Raw genomic sequence first — 22,266 nt, forward strand, 5'->3', positions numbered from 1 at the left:
AGGTCGGGCCCTCCATGCCGCGCTCCGGAGCCCACGCGCGGCCTGGTGTTGGCGGGGGCATCAACGCCCTCCCGAGCCGCGGGGTTGCGGTTTAAGCCTCCGGGCGGGCCCGTGGGGGCGGGGCTCGAGGACTTCTGCGCGCTCGCCGTGCGTCCGCACGCAGACCCGCCTCCCTTGACGACGCGGCTTGAGGAGCAGCACGCAGACCCGCCTCCCCTGACGACGCGGCCTGAGGAGCGGTGTCGGCAGCTTCGAGACTAGGGCAGCGCGAAAGGTAGGAGGTGTGGAGAATTTGGGGTTTCCAAAAAGCGTTTGCTGACTGATCCAAACAAAAGTGAGACATGGTTGTATCAGCGCATTTTAAAAGTAGTTAAACTCCCGCAAAGTGTCTGTGCTCGCCCCGCCCAGGAGAGAGCGTGAACTCCGTGAGGGACACAGGAAAGGCTGAGTGAACGTCTGCCTGTGGTCCCTTACCTGGTGCACAGGTGTGTGAATTTCTGCGGAGAGCTCTTAATTTCTGTCGTTTCTGCTGACTTGACACGGTGGTTGGCAAACGGTGACGTGTTCCGTGCATTCAGGACATGATCGTGGTTCCTAATAGTCACTTTGTTTCGTCCTGACACCTCCACAGAGAATTTACTACTGAATATCCACTTTACAGAAGAGAAAGTGAGGCGTAGAAAGTGAAGTGACTGAGTAAGAGGCAGGACTCAGACAATTGGTGTTAGTAAATTAACCCTGCAAGGAGGCCGTTAGCCTGCGGTGGCTCTAGCGATGCGGCCGCCTACTTAAACCAACCCAAATCTAAGCCTGTCAGCGCCTCAGGGTGACGAACACCGCTGAGGACACCCAGTCACAAACCACCAACTAGGCGTTAAAGCCATAGCAAATCACTCGTTTCCTTGCTTTGCTTCTGCCCTTTTAAAATAAACATCTCTGCAGCTCCTGTGGCTGGAGTGCTCCTCACCTCTTCCGCTTTGTGGTGCGTGAGTTGAATGTATTTTTGCGCACATAAAGTGTTAAAATTTTAAATATGCCTCAGTTTGTCTTCTAAGATTGGCCGTAGAAGTTGGATTTGTGTCCAGTTTCTAGAGCAGTGGTCGTCCTCTGGTCAGGCCTTAGGCGTTACATGTACAACGTTCCTCTTCTACCACCACCTTCTGGATGCCTCCACCCACTACCAGCTCCCACGCATCAGTTCCCCTAGATGTGGTCAGCAATGGCTTTTACATGCAGCGTGCTCACATTATAACATCGCAGACACTCCTCCGTCCTCCAGCCAGCGTGTGAAGTGAAACATTACCATTCCTGTTGAAGAGTCTCTGGTGTGACCACTTTCCCAAACACAGCCACTCCCCAGCTGACCCTGGGTAACCACTCTTCTGAACTTGGTCTCCATCACTGGCATGGATGTCTTTCTATGTAGGCTACATGTTTAAGTATTCTTAAACTGCATATCGTATTCTATTTTGTTTTCTCTTGTTACTTGCTTTACTTAGTGTTATCTTTGCTAGGTTCATCCATGCTGACACGTAAAGATCTGTCTAGTTCATGTACTTTCCTCGCTACGTAGGATTCCCATGTAGGGAAATACAATAATTTATATGTGCATTTTCCTGTTGATGGACATTTAAATTGTTTCGAATTTTAAGTATGATTTCTTTTTAAAAAAAATTTTATATCCTTTATAAAGGTTACTTTACATTTACAGTTATTACAAAATATTGGCTATATTCCCTGTGTTGTACAATACATCCTTGAGCCTGTCGTACACCCAGTAGTTTACATCTCTCACTTCCCCACCCCTGTATTGCCCCCTCCTCCCCCTCCGCACTGGCAACCATTAGTTTGTTCTCTATATCGGTGACTCTCCTTCTTTTTTGTTATATTCGTTCAATTGTTGTATGTTTTAGATTCCATTTATAGGTGATATCCTACAGTGTTTCAGAGTTCAAAAGACTCTCACGACAGAAGCCAAAAGGTAAGAGCCATTTTACATTGATAAAAAGCATTTTAACTATGTAGAAGCAGAAAATGAAAAGAAAGAACTTTGCATTACATTTAATAAAAGCTTAGGGAGATCTTTGTGGTGTATTAGTGAACTTATTTGTGGAAATTTAGCCATGTACATTGTGTTGGAGAGGCACCAAGAGTTCAAGAACTCTCACAATTTGAGTACACGATTGCCTTACTTGTAGGCATGGTGGCAGCCATTTACATAACAATGATTTGGAGGATGTTGTGTTAGTCAGCTCTTGCTCTGATAATGCTTTGGAACAAATCGACCCAAAACTCAGTTCCATAAACAAGAATTTATTTTTCTTGGACCTATTGGCTAGCTGCAGTGGCTCTCTTTTAGGCCTCTAGATGGCTGGTTTTGCTCCGTGTTTTGGGTCAGTTTGAGGTCTGTAACACACACCTTCCTCTGGAGCCCAACTGTGAGGCCGCGGCTCCCAGGCCCTGTCTTCTCACAAAGTTCACTGAAACATAGGAGGTGAGCCCAACTGCACAAGCCTATTTAAGGCCTCTGCTGCTCATTGAAGGCCATCATGTCTGCTCACACTTCATTGGCCAAAACATGTCACAGATCTAAGCTGTATTTAGAATATGTGTATTTGTTTAAAGTTGGGTGCCCTCACAGAAGAATATTGCATTTTGGACAGTGTTACCTTAGCATTTTCACTGGCATTTGCAAACGTGATAAACGCCGTGTGCACTTTTTCACCTTTGAGAACTTTCTGAAATTGTGGGACCATTTCTATTGGAAAAGAGGAAGGTACACTTTAGAACTCAACTCTAGTTACGGCATTGTTGGGAGAAGAATTACTGAGATAAGGTCAATACAAGTGAAAGATTTGGGATCACATATTCATCATTAACATTAGCATTCTACAGAACATTCCTGGAGAATTGTGATGCTTGCTTTATGTGATTTCTATCATAAATCATTAGAATTTGACCAAGACACTTCAGTGAAACATACATCATACAGCACATCGCATTTTAGTTTTTCCTACCACTCCACAACTTATCATCAATACTTCACCATAACTCAGAAACAGAAAGAGAAACTGAGTGAGTTCATTGTTAGCAGACGGGCTTCACAAGCAATACTAGTGGAAGTTCTTCAAATGATAGCAGACAGTAACTCAAGCCATAAGAACAAAACAAAGAATGCTGACTAGAGCAGTTGTGTAGGGAATTATCAAAGATACTGTTATTTCAAATTTCTTCTCCTTTCTTCTCTTAACTAATTTAAAAAGTAAGTGCCTAAACAATATGACTATATTTGGATTGTTCTCTATATAACATAAAGAAATATCATATCTTTGATGATATGGCACAACGAAGGCAGTGAGAACAAAGCTGTGTTAGAATAAAAATGACAGTAGATCATAAGCTGAATCCGCAGGAAGAAAGGAAGAGAACCAGAAATGGTAAATAGATTAACCCGACAAACTCAAAAATATTTATTTGCTCAACTTTCTTCTCTAAGCTCTTTGAAAAAATAAGCTTGTGAGAAGTAATTATTATAATAATATGTTGTTAAGTATGTAACATATATAAATGTAATAAAAACAAAAAAGAGGGGAAGGCATACAGCTCTATAAAAGTACAGTTTCTGTTTCTATCTGGAATGAACCTAGTAAAAATCTGAAGAGATTCTGAGATGTATTACATAAGCCCTAGTGCAGCCATTACTCAAACAATGTGGTTAAAAATCATTAAAGGAATTACATGTTACAGTAGAAAATATCTACTTACTATAAAAGGAAACTGGAGGAACAATAACAAAAAAGCAAAAACATGAGACATGTAGAAAACCAAAGGTAAAATGATAGACATAAATAAATCCTACCATATCAATAATAAAAACTAAATGTAAATGAATTAAATAATACAATCAAAAGGCAGATATTGTCGAACTGGGTATTAAAAACTGTTTTCTATAGGAGACACTGCTTGGATTCAAAAGTCTAATGTGTACAAAGTAAAAGGATGAAAAAATATACATCATGCAAATAGCAACCGTAAGCATTGCTGAAGTGGCTATACTAATACCAGAAAAAATAGACTTTAAAACAAACAAAAAAGTTACTAGCTATGAAAAGGGACATTTTATGATAAAGAAAGGGAAGATACAAAAATCTTTACCATATTTGCCCTGAATAAGGTAAAACCAAAATAAACAAAGAAGAAAATACCAAAATCCATGAAGAATTGAAGGAAGAAATAGATAATTGCACAACATTAGGTAGAGGCTTCAGTACTCCACAGTCAAAAATGGATAGAACAGTTAGGCAGGAGATCAACAACGATATAGAAGACTTGGACAAGACTATGAATTAACAAGACCTAATAAATGTTTACAGAACACTCAACCAAACAGTAAAATACTCATCCTGCTCAACTACATGTGAAACGTTTTCCAGCATAGATGACATGCTAGGCTGTAAGAGGAGAGATTGAAACCCACATACATTGCTGGTGGGAATGTAAAATGGTGCGGCCATGTTACAAAACAGCTTGAGAGTTCCTGCAAGTGTTAAACATAGTTACCCTATGACCCAGCAGTTCCACTACTAAATATATACCTAAGAGAAATAAAAACTTATGTCTGCACGAAAGCTTGTACGTGAATGTTCATAGAAGCATATTTCTAAAAACAAAAGGTGGAAATAATTCAAATGACAACCGGATAAATGAATAAACAAAATGTGGAATATCCATACAATAGAATAGCATTCAGCTATAGAAAGGAATGATCTATTGATCCATGTTACAACATGGATGAACCATGAAAGCATTATGTAAAGTAAAAGCAGCCACTCACAAAAGATCACATATTGTACGGTCCCATTTATATGAAATGCCCAGAATAGCAAATCTGTAGAGACAGGAAGTAGATGAGTGGTTGCCTAGGGCTGAGAGGGTTGAGGAGATTGAAAAAAGCTTGTTAATGTGTAATGGGTTTTTTGTGGGGGGACAGAAATCTAAAATTGGATTGTTGTGATGCTTACACAAGTCTTTTAGTGGTTACACTGAGAACCACTGAATTGTATACATTAAAGTGTTGAAATTATGGTATGTAAATTACATCCCAATAAAGCTGTTAAAATTATGATAATTTATAAATGTGAAAATTCATCAAAAATGACAAATTCTTTAAAAATGCAAGCTAACAAGACTAACCCAAGAAAGAAAAATATCTCAAAAACCTATATCTACTGCAAAAGTTGTTTGTATAATTAAGTACCTTTACAGAAAATGATTTCCAGGGATAAATGGCTTTCCAAGTAAATTCTTCCAAATATTTAGGGAAGAAATATTGGTAATCTTACATAAAAATCTTCCAGGAAACAGAAAAGTATATATTGCTCAAAATATTTATAAGGCCAACATAAGCTTCAGGTCAAAACTAAAAAGAATATTACAAGAATAGAATCACAGGCCAGTTTCTCTTTTGAACATGCATGCAAAATGTGTAAACAGAAGCACAAACTGTATCCATGGTATGTACAACAATCATATATCACAATCAAAGTAGCTTTATTCTAGTAATGCAAGGTTGGTTTAACGTTCAAACATGAAACTGATCCCAGGAATGAATTAGAGTGGGAAAAAAAGTCATTTAAAACAGAAGTCTTGGGACTTCCCTGGTGGTCCAGTGGTTAGAACTTGGCGCTTTCACTGCTGGGGCCCTGGGGTCCAATTCCCGGTAAGGGAACTAAGATCCTGCAAGCCATGAGGCAGGGCCCCCCCCACCAAAAAAAAGGAAAAAAAGAAGACTTAACCAGGAGAAGCACAAGATCGAATAAACATAACAGATAACACCTTATGAAAAGTAGGTGAAGATTATGGAATATTCTAAAATTTTAAAACAAAAAGAAACATTTAAAGATTCAAGAGGATGTGACAAATACTGTACATAGGCAAAAAAATAAAATAAAATAAAATATACGGATGATGGGAGCCCAAAAATCCAGATGCCCATGTCCTGTCTCTGAAGATTCTCATTCAATGGGTTATGGATTTCCTCTATGTTTAAAAACCTACAGGTGTTATAAAGCAGAAACTAACACACCATTGTAAAGCAATTATACTCCAATAAAGATGTTAAAACACAACCAAACAAACCTACAGGTGATTCTGATATGATTCACAGACAATGTAAAGCTTCTGCTTTACAGGAAATAATACCAGATTATTTTGTTATTTTATAGTTATAGTAACAGGTTGTACTGTTGACCGGTAAGTCTGATGTCAAAATGCACTCCCCACTAGGGATATAAAAGGAACTAATAGTCTGTACGGCTACTTGGTGGCAGCATGCATGTATTGCAAGGGCAATTATTGTAGGAATCCAAATGAGTGGAACATTTTAGAATTGGAAGACTACATACAGATCATCTAGTCAAGCTTCCAACTATGATAGTTGTGAAAACTAAGGCCCATATAAAAGAAATGATTTATCTCCAAAGAGCGTTAGTGAAAGAGTATGAAATTAAAAATATCTCTGAACTTTTAATTTAGTGCTGTTTTTATTAATCTCATGTATTAGCTTAAACTTCAGTGTGACAGATTTGGGATTGAATTCTTGCTCAGATTTACTGATTGCGTGCCTTTTAGTAAGTTACTAAAACACTTTTTTACAAAAAAATAGATTTATTTATTTATTTTTGGCTGCGTTGGCTCTTCCTTGCCATGCGCGGGCTTTCTCTAGTTGGCGGTGAGCGGGGGCTACTCTTTGTTACGGTGCGCGGGCTTCTCATTGTGGTGGCTTCTCTTTGTTGCTGAGCACGGGGTCTAGGTGTGTGGGCTTCAGTAGTTGTGGTTCACGGGCTCTAGAGTGCAGGCTCAGTAGTTGTGGCGCATGCTCTTAGTTGCTCCGTGGCATGTGGGAGCTTCCCGGACCAGGGCTCAAACCCGCGTCCCCTGCACTGGCAGGCAGATTCTTAACCGCTGCACCACCAGGGAAGCCCTACTAAAACACTTTTAACTTCGCTTTTCACATATGTAAAATGGTGAGCCTTGGCTGATACAGAATATGAGATAACCTAGCACTGTTCTTAACACATACACGTAGTTAACATTCTTTGGCTCTCATCCCTCTTAAACAGCCTCTATCCTCTTACCAATGAAAGTGTGTTTCAGCTAGCAAAGCACCCCAGAGCTGACCACATTCTGGCAAGAGATACAGGATTCTTTTTCTTGCTGGTGGTTCTTTATACCTGATATTTGAACTGCACTGAAACATGAACATTTCTTGTTTATACTATATTAATGGATTTGATAGATGAATTTTAAAAAGTAATATGCAGGAAAAAAAAGTAATATGCAGGAATTGAGCTGCCTTACTCTCAAGAAATATAATTCGATAGTGGTGGCTAAAATGATAAACAGTGTTTGGACAGGGAGTCCATATTGGATGTGAACTACCTGTACTCCCATTCGTCTATTAAGAATAAATAGAATCCTTTCAAAATCTGTTTTAAAGCGCAGTTATTTCCTTCTGATTCATTTAAGTTACCTGCAAGAAAAAGACAATCTCCTGAATCCTTGCTTAAAAGGCTTTTAATATAAAGCAGATAATTTTTTGCAACATTTCCCAAACTTTTCATTATCAAATTGGCTGAGGCTTCTCAACGATTATCACTTCACAACAATATCTCCCTTTTCACCTTTTTTAAAAGAATTGGCCTCGTAGATGTGCCCTTAAAACAGAGCTTCACTCTCAACTTATTTTAAATTTTGTATTCAAACAGTATGAAGAAAACAGGATCAGGGAGTTCAGCCATAAAAGTGAATGGATTACTGATACATGCTACATCATGGATGCAACTAAGTGAAAGAAGTCAGGCACGAAAGGCTCTATATTGTATGGTTCCATTTATATGAAATGTCCAGCAGCGGCAAATCCACACACACGGAAAATATTATACATTAGTGGTTTCCAGGGGTTTGGAAGAGAGGGAAATAGGGAATGACTCCTCAAAATGGGTGTATGTTTCCTCTTGGGGTGATGAAAATGTTTTGTAGTTGGACAGTGGTGGTAGTTGCACAACATTGTGACAGTAGTAAATTCCACTGAATGGTACAGTGAATTGTAAAATGATCAAAATGGTGGATTTTGTGTTATGTTCATTTTACTACAATAAAAAGGAGAAAGAATTAGGGAAAGACTTGGAGTTTGGGAAACTAAGGTGAACTGGTCAAGAAAAAGACAGCTCTACCGTTCAGTGTTCTCTCAGCTCTCCCAGTGCATTAATCCTCAGCAAAAAGTAGCCTGAACTTGTCGATGATAGTCATTCAACACAGTCCAGGGAAAAGTAAATAAAATAAAACCCAAGTCTTCTTCTTTAGCACGTCTATGAAAGGTTAACTTGCTGCTCAGCCACGTGGACATTCATGAAATCGTTTCACTTTAGGTGTCCTCTACTTCAGTACTTTACTCACAGCTCATTCACACATGTAGGCAACAGCATTCCTTAATTGGATGGAATCTGCAGTGCTGGTTGTGATCCGTCTCATGAAAAGAAAAGGGAAGGAGGAAAAAGCCTCCACATTGACTTGGTGGTCTTGACGAAATGGATGCAGAAGACAGCTTGAGTGTCAAACTGGAAACTGTTATTTTCCTTTTCCTTTTCTTTTTATCTTTCCTATCAGGTCTTCTGCCCACTTCCCACCCCCTTCTCTCAAACAGGAAAGACACCAATTAGCTGCTTTTTTGTGTTTTTGGTAAAACACCTATTGTTTTGCGTTTCTTGTTGTTCGGTGAACGTTATTGTTTTTACTGCCAAATGAGCTTCAGTGGTTGATGTAGGGGGTCTCTTGGGAACTTAACGTTTTCCAGTTTAAGTGGAAAAGCGTTTTTGTTTGAATTGGCTTTTACTGGGTGCTTCAAGGTTTGCTCTTGGCTCTTTGAAGGGGGACTAAATAGCACTGTGTTTCCTTTGAGGTTCCAATGAAGAAAGGACCCTATGTCCTGGGCACTTTTTGTTGATTTTGCTGTGTGTCCTCTCTAATAGCCAGAGGCAGATTCCAGGAAAATGACATATAAATGAATATAAGTAATCTAATATTTTTACAATTTGCTTTGGCCATACTCCTGGTCTTATTCTACTTGTAGCAGATGGCTTTAAAGAGCATTAGCTATGTATATATTAAAAATAATATAAATGTACCAATATTAAATATTATATTGATGTATAAATGTAATATACTAATATTTATATTAGTGTATAACAATTATGTATTATATTAATATATATTTTTGCCTAGCATATATTATATACAAAATATATGAGTAATGAAATATATTTCTATGGTTAATATGTTCATAATATTAATATGATATATCCTGTAATATTGATTATAAAACAATTATATCATAATATAGAAATATATAATTATTATTATCTGATATAATACACTATAGTTAATATATTCTATATGACACAATATATAATGTATTAGTATAATTGTATTATATCGTATAAATATAATACATATATAAAACTATATATCTTTTAGTTATACATTACACATACGAGTATGTATAGCTATTTATAATTTTATTTACATAGGAATCTGGTCATCATAACAATTGATGTAAAAATATGCAATATTTTCAATCAAATGGGCCTTAACCTCACTACCTACACATAACTACTTTTAAAATCTTGAATCCTGTCTAACTCATGCTTCCATATCTCTCAACCTGCTTTTCTACACATGCACGTAGACACACATTTATACACGATATATATGTATACTACCAGTTTTCAGTTCAATGTATATAAATATATAATGTATAATGATATTCCTGTGTATGTATACAAATATAAATCAAAGGTATGTGTATAGGTATGTATTTCATATGTTTATATAAATATATCATACAAATAATGTATGTGTATATAAATACATGACTGTATACATACATACACAGAAATACACTTATTTAAACAAAAGGGACCTAAATAAACATAGTTCTCTAAGAATAAAAAGTTATGTCTCACTCTTTCAATAACAGTTTATAGTTTTCTACTGTATGTGCTTCTATAATTGTTATGAACATTTCCCATTTTTGTTGAATGTTAAGTTGTTTTAATTTTTTGCCTTTTTTTGTTTTTTGTTTGTTTGTTTGTTTTGGTACGGAGGCCTCTCACTGTTGTGGCCTCTCCCGTTGCGGAGCACAGGCTCCGGACGCACAGGCTCAGCGGCCATGGCTCACGGGCCCAGCCACTCCACGGCATGTGGGACCTTCCCGGACCGGGGCACGAACCCGTGTCCCCTGCATCGGCAGGCGGACTCTCAACCACTGCGCCACCAGGTAAGCCCAGTTTTTTGCCATTATTAATGAAGTTCTGAAGAATACGGTGGGCAAGATTACTTGAAAAACTCTCCTAAAAGAAAAGCGTTAGGTATGCTAGGTTAAATGTACACAACTTATTTTTAAGTGCGTGGTTGATTTTGGAAGTGTGCAGTCGAAATGTCCAGGACCCATGAAGGAAGGGTGGTACATGTGTGAGAGTTATAACTATATTAAGAGTGGATTGAAGATCTTGATAGCTTAGAACAGAAGCTGGAAATCCTGTTTTTATGGAGCCAAATGGCAAATATTTTAGGCTTTGTAGACCAAAGAGGCAAAATTGAGGATATTATTTAGGTACTTAGGTAACCATTTAAAATGTTACCAGTTAAAACGTGAAAATTATTCATAGCTCATAGGCCATAAAAAATAGGCAGCTGTCTGGATTTGGAATACAGGCCGTAGTTGAATGACACACCTGGTATAGAGACTTGTTTTTAAATGGCCATGACCACATGGGAGGCAGGAGGTAAGACTCCATCCCTACTAGATGGGAAGTTAGAACTAAACCTATCTATCCCTGGCTTCACGTTTAATGAAAGGGTGTGCCAGGAGAAAAACATATCTGCTGGCAAAGGGAGACTAAGACCAAATTCTCTTGGCCTCTGCTCTGGGTAGGAAACAGGTAGGAAATCTTGAGAATTCTGAACCGCAGATCTGTGTTCACAGTGTTTGGGTTGCAAATTTATTTGCGGTCTTGCAAACAGAAGCTAAGAAATTAACTTAAAATGCTCCCAAATCGGTGGTATTCCAAACACAAAACTAAACCCTTTCTGGAGAGGTAGACCTTCAACACAGGCCTATAGCGTTCCCACAGATAAAGTTTAGCTAAACGTGAGCTCATGATCTAAATTTACACAATAATGAAGAAATCAGCTACAAGTGGAGAGAATCAGCAAAAACAATCAATAGCAGAATTAGATTCGCAAGGCCATCCATCAGATGTTGGAATAATCAGGTGCCAGGCAGAAAATATACATAAAACTAGAACTGAAACAAGGAGCAAGGATGTTTTAAAAGACTGGGTAGGATCTTTCAAACATTTTTAAAGTACATGTCATTGATAAAGCTAAAAACTCGAAGGTCGTGTAATACAGCAGATTAATCGTGGAGAAGAATGAAATTATGCTGTTTTTAAAAATATGGCAGATCAGATTTCCTGCCTAATTATATAAGTTGATTTATCTTAAAAAATACACAGTATTTTAAAGACTTATTGGCTGTAAAATAAGTTAAGGGTATTTCAAAGGGCTTCTCTGCAAAGAGAAGTGAGAAGTAGCAAAACACAGAAAGTCGAGGGGGAAAAAATGTCAATATATACATTGCTATAGGGTGAACTAAGCCTTAGGCCAGCAACTATGAGGAGGAGCTGACCCTTAGATACGTACAACTAAGCTGGAACCTTCAAAAAGTTCAACTATTTATAAGTCAAAAGATTTATTAAAATTAATAACCAAGTGTTTTAATTGACATCAGAAGAGTAAAACAATAAACCCTGAGAACATAGAAAAAGAGACAATAAAGATATGAGCAGAACTTAATAAAACAGAAAAAAGTGTAAAATTGAGGTGATTTAGTAAGTCAAAAGAATATTCTTTGAAAAGCTTTAAAAAAACAAACTTTGATTAAGCAAAACAAAAACGTAAGTAAACAATATACGGAAAGAATCAGGACAATGTTATAGCAGAGAGTACAAACAGAGAATATATGAAATGCCAGTAAATTTGAACATTTCTGTAAAGTGGACAATTTCCTAGCTCCTAAAGTTTACCAAAACTGACACAAGCGGAAATTTGTAGCTGGAGTTCTTACACCAGTAAAGGAATTAAGTCAATAGTTTACAAGCTTTCACCAAGAAAATACCAGACCCGGCCAGATCATTTGGGAGGTGAATTCTATCCAACTTCTGTTAAACAGATAACATCAATATTAACAAAGAAAAACTTCTAGGGAGTAGCAAAGGAAGAATGCTCCTTTATTCATCTTATGAAGTCTATATAATCCTAATACTGAAAATAGATTAGGACTGTAAGGAAAAAGAAATTTACAGGTCAAATTTACTTGTAAATATAAAAGGAAAACTTTTAAACTATGATATTAGCTACCCAAGTTCACTAGAGTAAGAAAAAGCACGAGCAAGTTAGGTCATCCAATGTAGTTTAATGTCAAGAATATATATCAATAGATTGAAATCACCACATTTTATTTCTTTCATGTGTCTCTTTAACAAATTGGTAAGTACTTATATTGATCTCTCTTGTACTAGGCACTGTGCTAAGTCACTTACATATTTACTCCTTTAAACCTTCTATATCATCCCTGGGGGAAAGGTCTATTTTGCTTCCATTTCTTAGCTAAGACTCTAACCCCCAGGAAAGTAAAGCAACATTTGTAAGTTTTTGTGGATGGTCAGTGACGGGACCAGTACAGGAACATCCAAAGTCTGTGCTTGGAAACAGTGCCCCATGTTGACACTCACATTACAGATGAAAGGAAAGGAACCATGCACTTACATTATAGATTAATACCCACATAACAGGTTAAAGGAAAAAGAAACATGTGCTTCTCTCAAAAGTTGTAAAGAAGGCATATCCATTTCTAAATATATTTCCCAATTTCTTTTGCTTGTTTTCTGACCTTTGTAGTGCATTTTGCCATGAGGAAAATTTTAATTCTTATATAATTAAATGTATCCTTTTTTTCTTTGTATCTTAGAAAGGTATTCCCCATGAATAATTTATTTCAAGTCTCCCAGGTTTCTGATACTTTTACACTTTCATTATTTTTTAACTTTTAACTGGTTGCTGTATCTAGAATTTAGTAATTCTATGATAGCCATATTTTCCCACTTTTGTTGAATAATTTTTGCTGCTGATCCAAAACGTGAATTTTATTTTAATCTCAATTCCCTTATGCTCTTGCATCTAATTTTAAGATGCTTCCTATTCCACTGGTTGTTTTGTCTATCTAAAACAAAATGCTACCTTAAAAATAATGTAATTATAATATAATAAGTGTCATTAATAAACAATACAATATATAATAAATAGCGTAATGTAAAATAACAAAATATAATTTACCATATAACAAGGTCAAAGGAGAGCAAAAGTATACAATCACTTGAAATATCCCCCAAAAGATATTTTGTAAAATTCAATATTCATTTGTAATTTAAAAGAAAGAGTAAAATAGGGATTGATGAATGCTTCCAAAATAAGAAGAAATTATATGTCTAAAAGAGAAAGAGGTAAGTGATAGACTTTAGTAACACTGGCAATAAATGCAGGACAAGATGAGGATGCCTGATGTAATGTTAAAGAAAAAGTATTATGTAACATTGTGTTTGCAGCACTGATGAGTTCAGTGAAAAGAGAATCTCATAGAAAAGAGCATCTCGTTCTTCTTAATGTATGTACACTTGTCCACTGCATGAACATAACAGCTTATTTAACCAATATGTTACTGATCTGCATCTGGATTTCTAGGTTTTCATGGAATTTTATTATGCACAGTTGTTTCAAACACTAGGACTTCCTCTTATGTTTATATCTTTTGAAAGAAGCACTATCTCCACCGATGATTTATCTGTGCTGGCTGCTAGCTGACTTTGGGTACTTCTCAGTTCTTCCCTTTACCTTCCTAGTCAATGTGAAAAGGGAAGGCAAGAAGGTCTCCTGTTTCGAGACTGTAAAGATAGGTCTTGGTGATAAAGTCTTGGTGGTAAAGGCTAAAAGTATTAACCCAGAACAAATGTTTTTCCAGCTGTAACTGTGTGTGATTCCCTTGGCTTGATTCCGTAGAGGATGTAAGACAAGACTGTAGAATCTGCCCTCAAAGTGCTTCCAGTAGGATGAGCTAAGTCAAGTATGGTGGCATATCTAATTCAAGACAAAATATCACGTCTCCTTTTCTCTCCTGGCAAAACTTGGTGGAGTGAATGTAGAAGTCACTGTATGCTTTAAATTAAAGCAACACAATAAATCGTGTATTGGAAGGTGATTATTCTGGTCTCTTTGTGGAGGCGAATTGGAAATTGTCTAGAAGAAGGAAAATTAGGTTAACCAAAGTTAAACTCATAAAAAATTGAGAATTAATTAAATATCTGTGGTCTATGTTTCTCTTTGATCATAACTTCTCCCAATTTATAGACCTCTTTGATACCTGATTAATCCTTGTCAAAGATGCAGTTAACAATGATTATTACTGTGTATTAGGTTTTGCCTGGGCCCTGAAGAAACTATCCTAAATCACCAGCTATGATTGTCACTTGATTTCCTCACAGAGAACAATCAGAACTCCTTGTCTTAAGTGGCTTGGGATGAGAAACTAGTTAGTCTCTTAGATACTGTTAGAGGACCCTACAGAGCCCATTGGTGAAAGTTTGGAAAACACTGGGCTTCTTAAAATTGATTCTTGTAGTGCTTCAGGAAAGATCACTGAACCAAAAGGATAACGGTGTTTCTGGTTCTGTTGTTAGTGTTCTCCATGGAAACATTGCTGAAGCTTCTGCACTCAATTTCCTTCCCCATGTGTGAATGTCACTGAAAATATCCAACTCCATTCTATCCCCATATAACTTCAGAAACTAAGCAAAATGAAGACTCAAAATTCATTTCAAATAATGAAATGAATATATAACGTAGAATGGAACTGGGAAAATACCTGGTTTAAATTCTGGAAAGTACCAACTATACAATTCTGGATAAGTTGCTTCATCTTGCTTAGTCTAATTTAATGCCCATCTCACAGGATGTTATGATGATTAATTTAATATCTTTGTATAACGTACAGTGTTATGTAATTTCTTCTTGAGTAAATTCATATCCTTAAGCAACTCACTGTAAACAATAGTTACTTACTTGCTTAAATTACTCTTATCTTCTATTATCAGCTGAATTGTGCCCTGCTCAAGTTAATACGTGGAAGTCTTAACCCCCAATACCTCGTAATATGACTGTATTTGGAGATAAGGCCCTTAAATAGGTAACTGAGGTCAAATGGGTGGGCTTTAATCCAATATGACTGGTGTCCTTATAAAAAGAAAATATTAGGACACAGACATGCACAGAGAGAAGACCATGTGAAGACAGAAGGAAAACATGGCATCTACAAACCAAGAAGAGATACTTGAGAAGAAATCAATCCTGCTGACACCTTATGTCAGATTTCTAGCCTCTAGACCTGTGAGTGAGTAAATTTCTGTTGTTTAACCTCCTCAGTCTCTGGTACTTTGTCATGGCAGCTCTAGGAAACTAATACAACTTTTTATGGCCTCCTTGTCTCAAGTTGAAAGTTCAATATTTGGCATCATAGCTAGGAAACAAAAATATCATCTACATTCCTTGTTGTAGTCTTTCTTCCCCATTCTCATTGCTAGTAATTTCCATATTTGGGTCTGTTTTCTGTGCCTTGTAAACAGAGCGTTATGCTCATTTCTGGTCTTACTGCTACTATACGGTAAATGTGCAGATACTGAATAGATTTTGGAGAAGTGCAGCATATAGTTGGCGCATGTGTGTATGTGTGTGTATTCATATAATTTATACTTTTTCTCTATTTTCTTCCTTTGGTGTGAGCTAAGATTCTCTGCTCTTGTGACTAGTACTCCTGAATACTAATCCCTGAATTTAATTCACCAAAAATTGCCAAAAATAATAATAATATGGGGAAAGAGAGAGTGATAGAGGGAGAAGAACAAACAATCAGGCAAGGGCACTACTGTGAATTATTAGGGTCTTATTAATAAGATTATGTTAGTCTAGAGGAAATGACCGTAAATATCATCAGTGAGCCCAGTTGGTCTTTACTGACTGCTAGACACATCCCTGAGTTCTGTTCTTAGTCCCCAACTGTATGATTACTACTGTCTGGAAGTATCATTTGAACAACTAAAGTCACTTAATGGAAAAGGAATATGTCTTTAGAGAATCAACAGTAATTTTTCTATCTGATTACAAAGGAATGTTGACTGTCTGGAAACCTCAGTCATATTTGTAAGCAGGAAAGCATTGGCTATTAAAAGTGGATGATGTAAAGAGATGAGCAGAAACTTTGGCGATAGGTATACCCGGATTTAATTCTCACTCCTACCGCTTGGCAGCTGGATAGCCTTAGGCAAGTTTCATACCTCCCTGAAATTCACTTAATTCAGTCTGTAAAATGGCGTAATAACTTATTATAGCATCCTTTTAGGAATTTTAAATCAGTTATTGAAATAAAAGTACACAATATATAGACAAGTATGGATTCCTCAATAGGTGTTTGACCTTTCATTTCTCCAGTATCCTAGCCGCATCAAATAAAGAAAAATACTTTTTAAAATTTACAAATATTTCATTGTTCTAAAGTTAAAGCCATAAAAATAGAAATAATCAAATGGCCTACTATCATACCATTAAAAGAAAAAAAAAATAGGTGTTTATGAGAGTTCCATATTAGAATACAAATTTTCCTTAGGCACCTGTTTATGTATGCTATTCTGCTCTTTACAATAAATAATTAAATTTAAAAGACTTAATTCCTCACTTTTAAGACCTTATTAGTTTACAAATTACATATTGACCTATGCTAAATTTTATACAGACCCATGCTAATGAATTCAGTACAGAAAACAAAAAACACTGCACTCAAGCAAACTACATATATATATATATATAATATATATATATAAAAATATATTATATATATATATATATATATATAAAAAACTTAAATGCATTTATATCCTACCATGTCTCATAAAGCATTGTGGTAACTCACCGGAATACAGACAATCAAATATAATGGCAAAAGCACTTAATATAAACAGGGCCAAGGAAACATAGACAGAAGATGAAGAAAAGATGAGGGAAATGTGAACAGGAGGAAGTGTAGTTAATCGAGTTGTATATTTTGACCTTAAGATTCTCTGTGTGGGGACTTCCCTGGTGGAACAGTGGTTGGGAATCCTCCTGCCAGTGCAGGGACATGGGTTCGGGCCCTGGTCTGGGAAGATCCCACATGCCGCGGAGCAACTAAGCCCGTGCGCCAGAACTACTGAGCTTGTGCTCTAGGGCCAATGAGCCACAACTACTGAAGCCCGCGTGCCACAACTACTGAAACCCCAGCGCCTAGAGCCCGTGCTCCGCAACGAGAGAAGCCACAGCAATGAGGAGCCCGCACACCACAATGTAGAGTAGCCCCCACTCGCCCCAACTAGAGAAAGCCCATGTGCAGCAACAAAGACCCAACACAGCCAAAAATAAATAAATTTATTGAAAACAAAAAGATTCTCTGTGGATAAAACATGTAAATAATTGGTTACAAAGCCACATTATTTGAAGGTGCCAGACTGCACATTAACAGTCTGACACAAAGGGACATCACAGGAAAACTATTCAAAGATAAAGATTTTTAAATCTTTGCAGTTTGAAACCTTTTAGAGCAAGTATAATGAGCTCGACACACATTTCAACACTCCACATGTTAATCACATGTTCAAAGCATGTCTCAAAGTCATTGGAAATAGTTGCTGTCTCTGTCTCTGATATGTAAAACAGATCTGTGATGTGTAAAACTCAGGAGGTATTGATACCCACTTTTTGGCATCTGAACAGGAAACAGTTGTTTCGCAGTGATAATAAAGAATGAAGTAAATGCAACAGTGAAATAAAAGACAAAGTACTGAGGGAATGTGTTAACAAAACGAATCCAACTAAATTCTGGTGACCTGGGGCCTACGATTGTACACACTGCATGGAAATACCCCAGCCTAAATACTGGCATAGGATGAAGGGTACTGCTAGGCCCATCACAGTATAATCCTTTTAAATGTCCCTTTCAAGGTTGTCTCCACTCAACACTGAGTATAGGAAATCTTCCCATCCGGCAGAAACACTGGCTGCGCAATGATTGACCAAGAAATTAACACACTAATGAATAAATGATGCTAATTTATTTCTATCCCTGACAACGGGAAACAGCACACACTCTGTGTCAATGGTATGTCCTCTTTCCCACTTTTCTAAATGGTCAAGTATGTTTTTCCCTTCATTGCTTTATATCATGTGTGGCAGGCATGATGGGAAATGGCTACCAATGGTTCTGTTATTGATTTCTACCTTCATTTCACTGTGGCTAAAGAAGATACTTTGTATGATTTCAGTTTCTTAAAAATGTATTGGTACTTGTATTGTGGCGTAACATATGGTCTTTCCTGGAGAATGTTCCATGTGTACTTGAGAAAAATGTGTATTCTGCTGTTGTTGAGTGGAGTGATCTATATATGGCTGTTAGGTTTAGTTGGTTAAATGTGTTATTCAGTCCCCCTACCTCTCTACCGATCTTCTGTCTAGATGTGTTATCCATTATTGAAAGCAAGGTATTGATCTCCAACTATAATTGTAGAACTATCTATTTCTTCCTTCAATTCTGTCAATGTCTGCGTCACATATTTGGGGGATGTTTGGTACATATATGTTTATAGTTGTTATATCTTCTTGATAGATTGAACTTGTTATCAACATATAGTGGCCTCCTTTTCCTCTTGTGATAGTTTTTGATTTAAAGTTTATTTTGTGTGATATTAACATAGCCATCCCAGATCTACCTTCCTTCCTTCCTTCCTTCCTTCCTTCCTTCCTTCCTTTTTCTCTCTCTCTCTTTCTTTCTTTTTGTTACTATTTGCATGGGATATTTTATTCTGTGCTTTAACTTTCAACCAACTTGTGTCTCTTGAAATCAAGTGAGTTTTGTGCGGACAGCATATACTTGGATTATGGATGTTTTTAAAGTCCATTCTGCCAATATTTATCTTTTTATTGGAGAGCTTAATCCACTTTTTCAAAAATTACTGATGAGGAAGAACTTAATTCTGTCTGTTTCCTGGTTGTTTTCTGTATGTCTTATGCATTTTTTGCCCTTCATTTACTCCATTACTGACTTCTTCTGTGCTTAGCCGATTTTCTTTTAGTGAACTCTTGATTCCTTTTTCATTTCTTTTTGCATATAGTCTACTGCTATTTTCTTTGTGGTTATCAAGAAGATTACATTCACCCTTCTAAAGTTCAACCAATATCATTTGAATTGAAACCAACTTCAATAGCACACAGAAACTCTGTTCCTCTACAGTTCCATTCCTCCTCCTTACATTATTGTTGTCACAAATTACACCTTTATATTTTGTGAGCCCAATAACATGGATTTATGGTTATTTTATGCATTTGTTTTTTCAATCATGTAAGAAATAAAAAGTAGAGTTACAAGCCAGTAGCACAATACTGGCTTTAGTATCTGCCCATGTGTTTATCTTTACTGGAGATTTCTATTTCTTTATACAGCTTCGAGTTGCTGTCTAGTGTCCTTTCATTTCAACCTGAAGGTTCAATTTAGCATTTGTCATAGGGCAGTGTTAGGAAGTTGTAAAACAAACGCCCTCAGCCTTTGTTCATCTGGGAATGTGTTAATTTCTCCCTAAGTTTTGAAACCAGTTTGGCCAAATATAGAATTCTTGGTGGACACTTTTTTTCTTTCAGCACTTTAAATATGTCTGGCTTCTTCCGTGGTTTCAGATAGGAAATTAGCTATGAATCTTTTTGAGGATCACTGCTTTGTAACAAATTTGTTTTTTCTTTCTCCTTTGGGAGTAAAGATTCTTTCTCTGTCTTTCCGCATCTGAGAGTTTGATTATACTGTTTCTTGTTGTGGCGTTCCTTGAGTTTCTCTTAGTCCTGAAATCAGGCAAAGATTTACAGCAACCAAACACATACTGAACCCGGGAAGAGGCAATTTGAAAATGGCAGGAAAGCTTTGTGGCATTTTTACTTGCCCTTGCCCCATCTACTGTTAGTGTAGTGATGGTCTTAAAGTGCTGGGGTCTTAATGCAGTGATAGTCATAAAGTAGAGCAGACCATTCCTAGTATGGGACCCTCAATCCTGCTTCAGGAGGGAGCAGAAGAGACCATACTCTCGGATTATTATGTGTATCTGTTCTAACCTGTCTGGGAGCTACCTGAAGGACTGACACAAGATGCTTATCTCTGTCTTAGCTAACCTGGAACACAGTCTGGAAAAGCAGTGGTCATTGCTCAAGAAAAGTGCAAGGTGAACTAACAAAGCACAGATGGCTGGGGCAGAAGACTGTGCATTGAAATACAATAGACCACATAAGATGCAGGAGCAAAAGTTGGCGGAGATTCTTTGGGAACTTAGAACATACAAAAAGTACACATGTGTCCAGAGAAATTAAGAAAGCCACATGCATACTCAAGATAAGATGCATGTTCTGAAAACACCAGAGGAGTCTAAGCTTTTACCATGGGCTGAGCCCTGAACTCAGTGCAGGTCAGCTAAATGTTGAAGGAGTGATCCAGCAATCTGCACAATGGGGAGAGGTGTGTGGTTTTGAGTGTGCATGTGGATGTGCTTGTGTATATTTGTTTTTGTTTGTCTTAGGTGCAGGAATTCAAGGACATCTCTGTCAAAACATTAGCTAAACATGAACTAAAGGAACAGAGACTTCAGTGCCTACATACGATAAGGAGTACAGTCATTGCAAAACTAGTTTGGAAAGGTTCCTAAACAAACAGACTACTACAGCCTTCAACAATCAAAAGCCCAGAAGACCCTGGGAAAGTGGGAGAATCTGATTTCCATAGACACCACATTACAATATTTGAAAGCCAAATGTTCAACCAAGAAACTCACAAGGTATACAAAGACATGGAAAAGTATGGTCCATTTAGGAAAACAAATTAATTGATGAAACCATCCCTAAGGAAGTCCAGACTTTTCTCCATTGCATATTCTTGCCTCCTTTGTCATAGATTGATTGACCATAAGTGCATGGGTTTCTTTCTGGGCTCTCTATTCTGTTCCAGTGATGGATGTTTTTGTGCCGGTACCATACTGTTTTGATTACTGTAGGTTTGTAGCACAGTCTGAAGCCAGGGAGCATGATTCCTCCAGTTGTGTTCTTCTTTCTCAAGACTGTTTTAGCTATTCAGGATCTTTTGTGTTTCCATACAAACTTTAAAATTATTTGTTCTAGGTCTGTGGAAAATGCCCTTGATATGTTGATACAGACTGCATTGAATGCGTAGATGTCCTTGGGTATGATGGTCATTTTAACAATATTAATTCTTCCAATCCGTGACCATGGTATATCTTTCCAGCTGTTTGTGTCATCTTTCATTTCTTTTATGAGTGTCATATAGTTTCCTGGGTACAGGGCTTTTACCTCCTTAGGCAGGTTTATTCTTATGTATTTTATTCTTTTTTATGCGATTGTAAATGGGATTGTTTCCTTAATTTCTCTTTCTGATAGTTCACTGTGAGTGTATAGAAATACAAAATTTATATATAGAAATCTATTGTATCCTGCAAATTTACCAAGTTCATGTTTGAGCTCGAATAGGTTTTTGATGGTGTCTTTCAGATTTTCTATGTATCATGCCATCTGCAAACAGTGACAGTTTTACTTTTTCCTTTCCATTTTGGAGTCCTTTTATTTATTTACTTTTTCTTGTCTGATTGCTGTGGCTAGGACTTCCAAAACTCTGTTCAATAAAAGTGGTGAGAGTGGGCATCCTTGTCTTGTTCCTGATCTTAGGGGAAATGCTTTCAGCTTTTCACCATTGAGTATGTTAGCTATGGGCTTGTCATATATGGCCTTTATTATGTTGAGGTATGTTCCCTCTGTGCCCACTTTCTGGAGAGTTTTTACCATGAATGGATATTGAATTTTTTCAAAAGCTTTTTCTGCATCTATTGAGATGATCGTATGGTTTTTAGTCTTCAATTTGTTACTGTGATGATAAGAGACCTAAGACAGCTACAGAGGCTAAGTGACCTTTCCTTCCCTGAATGGGTAGGTATCCTTGTTCTGCCTTCTAATTGAGTTAGTATCTGAGTA

At 37.1% G+C, this 22,266-nt stretch overlaps 1 protein-coding gene across 3 annotated transcripts in view; it reads left to right on the forward strand.

Annotated features, from left to right (window-relative positions):
• The first annotated feature begins 184 nt into the window (after positions 1-184).
• The window catches only part of LOC307183201 (UDP-N-acetylglucosamine--peptide N-acetylglucosaminyltransferase 110 kDa subunit-like), a 38,902-nt gene continuing 16,820 nt past the window's right edge, over positions 185-22,266 (forward strand). For 2 of the 3 annotated variants that reach the window (XR_013827408.1, XR_013827409.1), the window contains exon 1: positions 9,976-10,336. Coding sequence is in view for 1 of the 3 variants with exons in the window: in XM_079915370.1 (XP_079771496.1) it covers positions 10,229-10,336 (108 nt within the window). In the remaining 2 variants the exon portion in view is untranslated. Of the gene's footprint in view, positions 275-1,913; positions 1,982-9,975; positions 10,337-22,266 lie in introns of those variants that run through there. The other variant, XM_079915370.1, reaches the window with a different exon arrangement.

The sequence above is a fragment of the Stenella coeruleoalba genome (assembly GCF_951394435.1).
Source record: "Stenella coeruleoalba genome assembly, chromosome: 3".
NCBI lineage: Eukaryota > Metazoa > Chordata > Mammalia > Artiodactyla > Delphinidae > Stenella > Stenella coeruleoalba.